Raw genomic sequence first — 12,133 nt, 5'->3', positions numbered from 1 at the left:
AAGAGTCCTACAAAGTTGGAATTGCGAGATACCGAAGTTACGAGTCCTTCCAATGTGTCACAAGGGTGCCGTTCGTCAGATTCGAGAAAGTGTTTCATGCCTTGGTACAATCTCCCCAACACAGTGTCTGTCCCTGCTGTACGCAGCGCCTCTATGAACGACACATACGGTCTTGCTATACAATACCGGTAACGATCGGAGGTCAGAAGCTCTTCGAATGTTGACAGAGGTGGAGTTGTCTTCCCGCGAACTATGTTGGCCGTCAGAGATCCGGTGAAGCCGGAGAAGAAAATGACCATCGAAAGTGACCACGTCATCAACATCAGACGGGTGGATAGGGCCCATGGCCTAGGCAGAAGACCTTGGTTGAGCATGGATCCGATGAAAGAGAAGACGATGTCCATCAATACATAGACATGTTTCATTAGTCTCCATTTCTTGATATCGGCATTTGAAAACTCCTCACTGTCTTCATTCTCTGAAGTGTCTCTAGTTTGTTTAACTATGTCGTCGTTAGAAGGAATCTGTTTCGAAATGCCTTCTTCTGTTGGGATTCCATGATCGTTGACATGTATAGTTTTGTTTTCAAGAGTAATGACATTTGAATCTCTGTTTCTATCGGTACAGTCACTTAAAGTTTTGATCCTGTGATGTTTGCCACTTAATTGTTTGTTTCTGAGATTACACACATTTATATCCGTGTGAAGTTGGTGTTCATCTAATTTCTCCTGACCAGACTTAAAATCTTGATCACGTCTTAGGGGAACTTTACGTCGTGGCTCAAGGCGACTGTTTCGGCAATCCGGGCTAGGGGAGAGCGTAAAGGTTATCATAAAACTCAGCACACTCCACAGAAAGCAGCCCAGTAATGCAGCACTCACTACGGGGTCCGTGACGCTTGAAACATGGGACTCGAACGGGTTGCTGTCTCCACTGTCATAGCGGTCTACGTACGCCGCTACCAGCCTGCCATGTTTCAACGGGTATGTGACGGAGACATTGCTATGAACTTGCGTCGTGACGCTCCACAGAGACAGGCCAACGTCTGCTCGCTTGGCGCCAATCATCTCTCTGATTTCCAACCAGCTGATCAGGTCGTCCTTTCCCGCCTCGGGGACGATGATGTAAGTGAAGTTTAACGCCTGGGCCAAAAGCTCGGACAGATCCACGAGAAAGCCAAAATATTTCCCTGTGCCCGTGTTCGGATCAACGTCCCTCATCAGTTCACTAGCCCAGATTTTACCAAGAAACGTCAGTGGCCGCCCGTTGAGTCCCGTTTTCTGATTGGGAAAGGCTTGTTGCGGATTTAACGCAACACTCTTCGACGTCATGCTGACAAATTCACGGTGTCTGTTTTTCCTCCACATTAACGTATGAAGTGATCGTACAGGAGACTCATCGCCACTTTCAATATCTATAACTAATACGTTATCGAAAACAGTCGAAGCCATGTTGTTCTCTACGAGTCGAAAATCAGAACGCGATGTAGTGATTAGAATAAAATGCACTCGCTGGGGAAACATGGACCCCCGACCTTCCTGGAAGAACACGTCATCGGCAAAGCGGATCAGCTCCCACGGACGTAGGAGCAGAAAAACGAATTTGTTCCTCCTTACATCCGGGTCAGAAGCGCCAATAACAAAGAGGTTTTCAAACTCGGTCGAGTTATAACGAAAGCTGCTACCACCAGAGATGCGAACATGGGAGCTTAGAATAGCCAGCGACTCCACAACCTTACCTACCTCATGATTTGCAGGACGGTCTTCGTCCGTTACCATGACGATGTGATCCCACTCGAAAAAGTGCATTATTATTTTCAGCATGGGAGCCAAGTTCAAGTCGTAACCTCTGAGCTGGGAGGTTGTAGTATTTCCACATACATCACCGAACCCCTCAGACACGTCACCACTATACGCACACGTTGATAGAGTTACGTTGCTTGCAAGAACCATTAGAATGCATAGCGTCAACATTTTTCTACATAGTTTTCTTGATGTTAAAACATCGTCAAACATTTCTAAATCAAGGATCTTTGCTCAAACTGGATCTGCTATGCTCATCGTCTACACATCCGCATGACTGTTTTCATTTGGTTCACAGTTTACACAATAATATGCAGTCGTAAGAGGGAAAACTGAAGCTTTGAAAGCATTCTACTCTTCTATGATAGCTGAGACACTTTTACATGAAAAGAATCCAAAGAGAACCTAAAAAAAAATCCCAACAATATCAATAAATAATCTGCTATTCCAATTCCCTATTCTCTTCCTTTCTTCTCATTCCCTAGTACCACTTTTTTCTTTCATTATATAACGTAAGTTAAAACATCGAAAATGAAACAGCACAAGACATCTGCTCACAAAACGCGCAGTCTTTTATTTCCGCTGCAACCTTCCATTCCGCTCAAGTTTCACTTTTGGCATAATTTGAAAAGCGTTAAAGTTCGCATTCCTATTCTTTTTCCCCCACGTAAATATCGATCCGCTGGAATGGAATGTCAGTAATATAATTTTAACAGCATGCCAGTCGCAAACTTGGACAGAGAAGTCAACAAACGTGGCAGAGTAAATGCCGTTTCTGACTTTTCCAAAGTCCAGAGAGCGAGGAAAATGTTAATGTTCTACGTTTCGTGATGGTCTTTCAATTATCCTGGGACACGTACAGTAGAGTATGGAGTGTGTGGGTGCGTGTGTGTGTGTGTGTGTGTGTGTGTGTGTGTGAGAGAGAGAGAGAGAGAGAGAGAGAGAGAGAGAGAGAGAGAGAGAGAGTGAGAGAGATTGTTGGTATGTGTGTGTGTGTGAGTGTGTGTGTGTGTGTGTGTGTGTGTGTGTGTGTGTGTGTGTGTGTGTTTGCGTGAATGTAATTCATATTCCGCCCCCTTTTTTCTCTGCAAAACAAAAATCAAACACACAAATAAAAGAAAAAAACAGCCAATGCGTAGGGAGCACTCAATCACCACTCCGCCCAAGACGCACAAGAAGACAGCACAACCCCTTCTTACGACCCTACAACACTTAAGAACATAATAAATCGATGGTGCTATGCTCTAACCATGCAACTGACTGTTTGAAAAATGTTTCATCAGAACCCCCCCCCCCCAAAAAAAAAAAACAAAACACACCCCACAAACCAAACAAAAACAAAAACAAAACAAAAACAACCAACAAACCAAACAAACCCCAAACAAAGGAAACAACAACAACCAAAATACAACAACAACAAAAACCCAACACAAAGCTAATAATAATTTAAGAACACAGAAAAAAAAAATTTCCTCCAGTTGCACGATTAGAGCATGAAACTATCGATTTCTTTTAAACGTCTGCAAGCGTTACATTTATCATTGTCGCATATTATTGCAGTCTCTGGTTTTGCTTCTTCCCTTTAAAACTAAGCTTACTTTTTAGTCCAAGCGTCTTTACGTCAAGCGCTTCACCTTCAGGAATATGTATGCACATTCCATTGGACACACAATGCGGAAAGAAGCATTGGAGAATATTGTAACAACAGGCAAGTTTGATGGAAAGAGAGGCAGAGGCAGACAGAGGGAAAAGATACTGGACAAGTTGACAACTTGGCTGGGAGCAGCAAGAACAACAGACACCATTGCTGATCGCCCACGCCAGTCGGCAAGGCACCGGATGATAATGATAAAATTTTATTTTTCTTCTTGTGAAATTTATAAACACAGTCAAACCTGCCCACGACGACGATCATTGTCGTGTAGAAAAGTCGTCGTCTTAGATATGTGGCCCTCCTGGACAGTGTCATTAATAAATACAGACAAAACTGCAAAGGGGGGGGGGGGGGGGTTGGGAAGTGGCCGTTTGTACAGGTGATGTCCTGGACAAGTGCTAGCTAGAGCAGGTTCGACTGTAACACAAAAAGGCTCACTGGCACCTCCTCGTTCGTCATTGCTATCTTCAGTTTAACCCTATCCGTACGCCCTAGAGTCATATTGTACCCATGGGGTCGTATTCTTCACATTTTAGAATACTAATAGTACGAAGATCTCTTTGAAACTTTCAGTATTTCTAAAAAAATCATATCGACAGACGGATCGGATTAGCGAGTAAATTTCATGTTTGGAAATTGGTGGCACTGAGTTCCCCACGTCGTATGGATACGGTAGTAAAACACGACGTACGGATAGGGTTAAGGGGGATATTAACGTGTTCTTATGAACAGTAGAATTGTAAATCAGCTGATTTATCAATGTCATGCTCATACTGTGCCAGAACAACACAGGAGGAACTGCAGTTTTTTTCCCTCTCATCCTTACTATCGTCATTTTTCCTCTACTTCTTTAGTATGTTTGTCACTCTCTCGTGACCCGCTATTTCCGGGGTGTCTTGATAGTCGAAGCAGACTTTGTGCTGTTGAAGCTAGAAAGGTGAGCAGAGTAAGCCTGATTCCCTGTATGGACTTCTTGTTTAACCTCCCCCTAATGGCGCTCATATAACCTTATGCAGTAGCGAAAGCCGTAAAAACCTTACTAAAACAAACAATACAAACTGAGAGGGCTACAGAGTCTCAGCATACAGACGAAAAAACTAGATAAAATAAGCTTCCCACGCTGGAATCGAATTCCCATCTTCGGAATGCAACGGTGAAGTACCTGTCCGCTACACCACAGACGCCGGTTCAATCCAGTCAACGTTCTCACATTGAAGTAGCAAATGTTAAAAAATAACAAGGTTCTGTGATTCGCGTATTTACCAAATAGGTGAGCAGTTTTTGGTGTGTACTTAATTGTTGATCAGTCTCATCTGGTTGGTTGGACAGTGAGACGGCTGGATGTTGCTTCTGTGCTATCCTTTTGCTTTGCGTCTGTCTGTCTGTCTATCTTTTCGTCTGTTGGTCTGTCTGCCAGTCTGTCTGTCCGTCTTACTTGTGGGGTTTCTGATCGTGTTTGTTTTTTGTGTTTGAATAGAGCGAAACGTATCATCGACAAAAGAGCAATCTTTTCGAGCTTTGGAAAAATTCAGACAGACAGAACAAAAAGTCCTTATGCAGTTGCGAGCGCCGTTAAATCTCTACTAAGACTAAAAAGAACAAAAAGTGGGAAACATGAGGAGTAGGAGCTAGCAGTGGCGTCCCCCAACCACCTACTGAGAATCTTGAATCTAAGTTAAAAGTTCAAACGTCTCTGAATTCCCCGTATCGGGAATGAACATTTCAAGTAACACGATATTTTCTAATAACTTACGTCTCCAACCCAAAGCATGGTACAGCAAAAACAATACAAACACAAACATAAAACGTGCAAAGCAAAACACAACTTCGAAGCCTTCAAAGAAAAAAGAATCAAAATTTATTGTTGAAAGAACATTCTGTATACAATGTTACTCTATCATCCTACACTCAGTTTTGTACAAAAAATGACACGAATTAGATCTATCTGGTGGTACATGTCTACCATTCTGACGTTGTGGAGGATCAGTCAGTTTGAATTCATAGATAGAAAAGTCTCCTACTTGACACGGTCAGCAAATGCCCACTGCATTCTGTGCTCACAGGAGGAGAAACAAACACTCAGGATCTGAAAAAAAAGCAATGGAATAATAGTGACATAAAAAATGGTGAAATGGTATAGTTTTAACCCCTCCCCCCCCCAATCAACATTATCAACATAACATATGTGAAATGTGCTGACAAAATGAGTTGCTTCTCTAAGTCAAGCCTTATGGAAATAGACACATCACGCTTATAGGTGAAGCTTTTACAATTTATAAGTATGAAATAATAAAAGGCATGCTATAACTTAAAGAAAAGGGCATCAATGGAAAATCTACAAATTTGACTCTACAGTTGATTTTTTACCAATATCTCCTATTGTGGATTGCGAGAATTAACTCATTTTGTCAGTACACCTCACATATCTATCACTGACGCGTCACACCTAGTCACCTAGCACAGGACCCAAACCTGCACTTCCCCTCGACATTCTAAGGATACCAGAGGAAGGAAAAAGAAAAAAGTAAAGTAAGTATCAACACTATTATTAGGTTATTTAAGAGGCAGGACCTCCCGAGCTTGACGTCATCCCCGAAAGGACCGAGCCAAGTGGGACATTCGTGTAAAGTGCCTTTCCCAGGGACACAACGTCGGACCAAATAGTGATATAGTATGCTAGGACACTTATTGCATTGACGTAAGGGCCCTGAACACACTGTTCTCATTGGAAGAAAGAAAAACCCCCACACAAGCAAAAGGCAAAAGAGGCAGAGACAGACGAAGGATAACGTATTTAAAGAACTTGAACAGATGTGTTTAGAAAGCGTTTTACGGCACTTGCAACACAATTATCTCATATAAGTGCCCAACATTAGATGTTTTAGTGAGTGTTTAACGGCAATAGCAACACAGTTGGGTCATAAAAATGCGGAGGATTAAAAGTGAAACAACAGAGTTACAAGCTTTAAAAAAGGAAGAGAGATAAGGACGATCTATGTTCGACAGAAAAGAAGGTGCAAACCACACCAGGGCACCCGCCAACCACCCACTTGAACAGATAGATGACTGGGAAATGGGGTAGAGAAATGAGTGACAAACTTTGATTGCTGTTGCTTCAGTTACAGATCTGGCAATTTAGTGTCAAACTTAGTTTAGTTTAGTTTAGTTTAGTTTAGTTTAGGTTAGTTTAGTTTAGTTCGGTTTAGTTTAGTTTAGTTTAGTTTAGTTTAGTAGAGTTTTTATGGCGCTCGCAACTGCATAAGGTCATATGAGCGCCAAGGGGTGGATGCCAACAGAGAAATCCATTTGGGAATCAGGCTTACTCTGCTTTCCTCTCTAGCTTCAACAACACACAGTCTGCTTCGACTATCAAGGCACCCAGGAAATAGCGGGTCACAAGAGAGGGACAAACATACAAAAGAAGTAGAGGATAAAAATGACGACAGTAAAGATTAAGAAAGAAAAAGCAGCATTTCCACTTACGCATTTCAGGCACAGTTATGAGCATGACATTGATGAATCAGACGATTTAAAATTCTACTGAGCATAACGACATGTTAATATAAGATAATAAGAAAAAGATAATACTTTATTATCTCAGAGGAAAATTTTTCTTGGCAGCACAGGACCATGAAAACACATGCAGGCCCATAAAAATTTAAACATGCAGGAATTTAAGTACAAGACCTTTGGAGTTATATAGATACATTTGTTAAAAAAAATCTCTCAACTGGGGCAGGCCTTGGTGGGCAAGGTCTAAGCCCGCCGGTTAAACGATCTAAATTGTATCGATTGGGGCATGAAACAACTACATTTAGTACAAAAAAAGACAATAAACAACCTCCCCCCCCCAAAAAAAAAAAAAAAAAAAAAAACAACCAGGAAGAAAAAGCATCTATCATTGCCTACCTGGTACACTTAAAGGGACGACATTTATCCTCGTCCTCCGAGCCTATTTATTCTTTTTGGACGACTTGCCGCTAGACCGCCCAGATTTCCGACCACTCTTTTCGTCTTTGCCCTCAGATTGGGCGCGCGGGGAGTCGGTGTGGGCGGGGCTTGGTGCAGTGCCCCCTGCCGCTGACGTCACCTGAGACGGAGTCGCAGACTTGGCAGGACCTTGTGTGCCCTGCTTTTCCAGCTGATGAGGAGATGAGGGAGACAAAAGTTGTTCAGGTAAAACAGATAAAAGTTCATTTGAGCCCCCCCCCCTTCCTCCTCTCCCACCCGTCCGGAACTTACTTGCCCTTATCTAAGATTTCCATAATCAATGGGGGCCAAGTTTCGGTCATTCTGAGGTAAGGACTGAAAGACGTTTCTAACTTATTTTAGAGAATGGCGAGTGGACAGGAAGGGGAGTTGGTTAAAGTTTGAAAGTTATTTTCATCGTTTTCTTACAGGAGGGAAATATGCCTTGGTAGATGATAGTAGTGTACAAAGGTTGAGGGAAAATTCTAGCACATGTGCTTTCTTTGTCTCTCTTTCTTTCTTCCAGCGGCTGAGGGGTTATAGAGTCCAGACTCACAATAACGTCTAGCATCTGTCAGTGACGTAATATTTAGATAGACGGTCAATGTGGCCTCTGAGCAAGACATGATAACTCTAGTACAAAAAAGAAACCCTTCAAAACAAGGCCTTGTACAGCAATAGCCCTGTTGACTGCCTGTATTAGTATGATATTAAGGATAAGTGCAGTCGATGCATTTTTTTCTCCTAACAAGGCACAGAAATAATGTTAGAGTGCCCTTAAGGCCTTCTTTGAGGTCAAGGTCTTGGGCCATTACTTTACGACCGTGACTTTATCTCACCTGCTCTGCCTGTTTCTCCAGTTGCTTCTCCAGGGCTCGAACCTTTTCCTCCAGGTCTACAATGTCAGCCTCTGCCTGAGAAGCTCTCTCCTCGGACAGCTGGGCTCTTTCTTCAGCACCCCTGAGAAAGAAAATAGCGAAATGGTATTTTTTTCTTATTTAATCCTATCTGTACGTCGTGTTTTATTATCGTACCCATACGTACCAATAACGAAAGCATGACCGGATCTATTGATCTCTCAGTTCATTTTAAAAATGATTTCCTCACTGAGAAAGAAAAAAATGGGTATAGGGGCTTTTGTAAAATTGGAGTACTTGGATGGAAGTTTTTATCGCTTTACAATACATTAAAAGCTGTGATTTAGATGATGTATCTTAAAACAAACTCTTCTGCTTCTTTTTTCTCTTCTTCTTCTTCTTCTTCTTCTTCTTCTTCTTCTTCTCCTTCTCCTTCTTCTTCTTCTCCTTCTCCTTCTCCTTCTCCTTCTTCTTCTTCTTCTTCTTCTTCTGATGAAGATGATGGTGGTGGCGGTGATGATGATGATGATTTTTTTGTTTCATTAATGGGCCTGACGGACTTCACGAAGAAATCTTCGAGAGAGAGCGAGGCTCTTTTTCGGCTCCATTGTCAATATGCTTAGCGGCACCTCCACTCGTCCAAATAACTCTATTCGAATTACCATTGTTCCTGGACATTCAAACATTTGTTTGACATTGATGATGATGATGATGATGATGATGATGATGATGATGATGATGATGATGATGATGATGATGATGATGATGATGATGATAACGATGATGAAGATGATGAAAATCATTATCATTATTACAGCAGCTGTATCTGTAGAGTCTGCACGGCGGCCAATGCCTCAAACGCCTTCTTTGTGTCTGGGGAGCCGTCCACGCCTGGGTTGACGGGCACGGTGCCTAGAGCCTGAGGATGGGGGGAGGGGGGACAAAGATACAACAATAAATTATGGCTCATACCTGTATTAACACAGTCTAGATTATTGAGGAGGTGGGCTGCTTTGCCCCTGTTCGTCAGGGCCAGCCCAGGCTGAGATGGATCCAACGTCGAATGAAACAGTCAGTCTGTCTACCTATCTATCCATCTGTCTGCCCGTTTCTCACATAGTCTTCCCTTCTGTATTTCCTAGTCCAATTTCACTGAGAGTAGCATTCTTAAACTGTGCTGAGCACAACTCACCTTTATTTTCACCTATATAATCAACGAGTAGTTGCTGACATATATACTATTCCCTCCATTTGGAAATGCTCCGAAATTGTCACAATTCTTAAGAAAAAAACCACACCAAAGAACTGAAATGAACGATCTAGTACCAGTAGCTTTAACGTCTGTTGTTATCAAATGTCAAGATTAATTTTTTTGATGTTGAAAAGGCCAGGAAAAGACATTGAACCTGTCCAGGGACCTCTACAATTTGCATATCGCCTGGGGAGGAGTGTGGAAGACGCCATTTTTTATCATTTCTCGACAACATCTAAATATAGACACATAGACAGACCAACAGCGAATTGTAGGATCCTGGTTGTAGATTTTTCTTCAGCTTTTCACACTATTCAGTCAGCTATCCTTTTAGAGAAATTAGCACCCCCCCAAAAAAAACAAAAAAACAAAAACAAAACAAAAAAACAAACAACAACAACAACAAACAAACAAACAAAAGAAAAACAAAAAAACCAAAAAAATAATTAAAATACTCATCCAACCACCACCCCCCCCCCCCAAAAAAACCAAAAAAAAACCAAACAACTAAAACATCAACCTAAGTGCTAACATCTCTCCTGCACAAAAAAAATGAACAATAGGCTGTTTTTTTTCTGAGAAAGCTCATGCATTTTTAAGTTGATAATTCTTTGCTGTCCATATTCGATCAATTAACCACATTAAGTTAAATCGATTTCTGTATGACAGCATGGATCGGAAACACAAGATATTAAGGTAAAGTGAATCTGAATCGATTGATACACAAACGGAAAGCATGAATAATTTCAACATTTTGATTCACTTATTTCCTAGGAAAATTTAAGACAGAAGGAAATGAGGACAGAAATTCTCTTCCAACCTGTCTCTGGTGATATGCAGACCCTCCCTCCTATAATCAAAGTGCATAAAACAACACTGAACAAAGGGAGGATCTGCTGAAGAAGGTGTGTGAGAGAATTCGTGAGTATAGGTATGTATGTGTATGTGTGTGCGTGAGTGCGTGTGTATGTATGTGTGTTTGTGTGTGAATATACATGTGTGTATATGTGTTTATGTGTATGTATGTGTGTGTATTAGTGTATGCGTATGCATGTGTGTATGCGTGTGTATGTGTGTGTATGCGTGTGTGTGTGTGAGAGTGTGTGTGTGAGCGTGTGTGTGTGTGTGTGTGTGTTTGTGTGTGTATCTGTGTGTGTATTAGTGTGTGTGTGGGCAAGTGTGTATGCGTGTGTATGTGTGTGTGTGTGTGTTGAATGTGTGTGTGCGTTGAATGTGTGTGTGTATGTTTGTGTGTGTGCGTGCGTGAATGTGTGTGAGCGCAATAGAGGGAAGGGGATTGCCTTGTAAGTGAGACTTCTTCCTGGGCCTTCGGAATAATGTAGTAAGGTGGCCTACAAGAGAGTAACACGCACAAAAGAAGGAGGAGAGCTAAGAACGATATAATATATTTGATATGAAAGAAGGAGCGAACCACACCATAGAAAGCGCCAACCATCCACTTGTTCAGGGTTTTGGTAATTGGTATACAGTGTGAGGGGGAAGTAACATCAATGAGAGGACAGGACGCGACTGGGGACGGCAATACGAAAAGAAACACGCATCTACATATTGTATAAGAGGCAAATGGAGAGGAAGGCAGATGAAAACAAAGGAGGATAGCAACATCTTGCAGTGAAATTGGTCGCTTTTAAGGAAAAGCGGGCTAACCCAGATCTCGGGGGTTTCCAGAAATATTGACCTACACCAAAAGTGGGCATAGTCCTCCCTAAAGGAGAATTTTGGTCACATCGGTGAGTATATTTATTTGTTTGGTTATAGAGAAAACTCTCCTTGTCTTTTAAAGAAACTGAATAAGGGTCCAAAATCTTTACCTTCGATTTTCTCAAAACAATTAAAAGCGACCAATTGTTAAATGGTATAATTTTAACGCCCCTATCAAAACTATTCAGGCGTGATCTCCGAGTTTAACATCGATCTCGAAAAGGACCGAGCCAAATCGCTCCCTTAGAATTACAAAGCTGAGAGCCGAGAGGAGTGGAAGAAGCAGGTTGTAACATCTGCTCTGGTGCCCCAATGGTCAGCCAGACTACGGGATAAGTGAAGATGAAGGTACATGTATTATGGTACACATTTCTGTTACTTGTGCTTGTATGGTATCGGCATAACATGGTACGGGATAGGTGAAGATGAAGGTATTATGGTACACATTTCTAGTACTTGTACTTGTATGATATCAGCATAATAGGCTACGGGATAGGTGTAGGCATTATGGTACACCGAAATGTTAAGGAAAACAAGACAGATCCCAGTCAGAGATGAGGTAGGAAAAAGTCGGTGGCGAAGGATTGGACATACTCTCAGGAAGTCAGGCAGCTACATAACAAAGACAGTTTTGGATTGGAACCCACAGGGTAAGAGACCAAGGGGAAGACCGCGTGGAACCTGGAGAAGAATCACAGAAATCGATGAACAGAAAAGTGGGACGACATGGAATAACATCAAGAGGCTAGCCCAGGATAGAGAAAGGTGGAAGGTGTTTGTCCGCGGCCTATACCCTGGTGCAGGGTGAGAAAGACAATGATGATGATGATTATGGTATCAGCATAGCAGGGCACGGGGTTGGTGAGGATGAAGGTAT

At 42.1% G+C, this 12,133-nt stretch overlaps 1 protein-coding gene across 2 annotated transcripts in view; it reads right to left on the bottom strand.

Annotated features, from left to right (window-relative positions):
* Window positions 1-5,292: 5,292 nt before the first annotated feature.
* Window positions 5,293-12,133, bottom strand: part of LOC101846376 (axonemal dynein light chain domain-containing protein 1) — a 44,345-nt gene continuing 37,504 nt past the window's right edge. For both annotated transcript variants that reach the window (XM_005106431.3, XM_013087014.2), the window contains 4 exons: window positions 9,098-9,201; window positions 8,265-8,385; window positions 7,366-7,597; window positions 5,293-5,542 (listed from right to left, as the gene is read on the bottom strand). In XM_005106431.3, the coding sequence (XP_005106488.1) occupies window positions 7,409-7,597; window positions 8,265-8,385; window positions 9,098-9,201 (414 nt within the window). In that variant the 3' untranslated portion in view covers window positions 5,293-5,542; window positions 7,366-7,408. The remainder of the gene's footprint in view (window positions 5,543-7,365; window positions 7,598-8,264; window positions 8,386-9,097; window positions 9,202-12,133) is intronic.

This window comes from Aplysia californica, unplaced genomic scaffold, assembly GCF_000002075.1.
Source record: "Aplysia californica isolate F4 #8 unplaced genomic scaffold, AplCal3.0 scaffold00533, whole genome shotgun sequence".
Taxonomy (NCBI): domain Eukaryota; kingdom Metazoa; phylum Mollusca; class Gastropoda; order Aplysiida; family Aplysiidae; genus Aplysia; species Aplysia californica.
The sequence above is the reverse complement of the archived record's forward strand: the minus strand, read 5'-3'. Positions and strand labels throughout refer to the sequence as shown.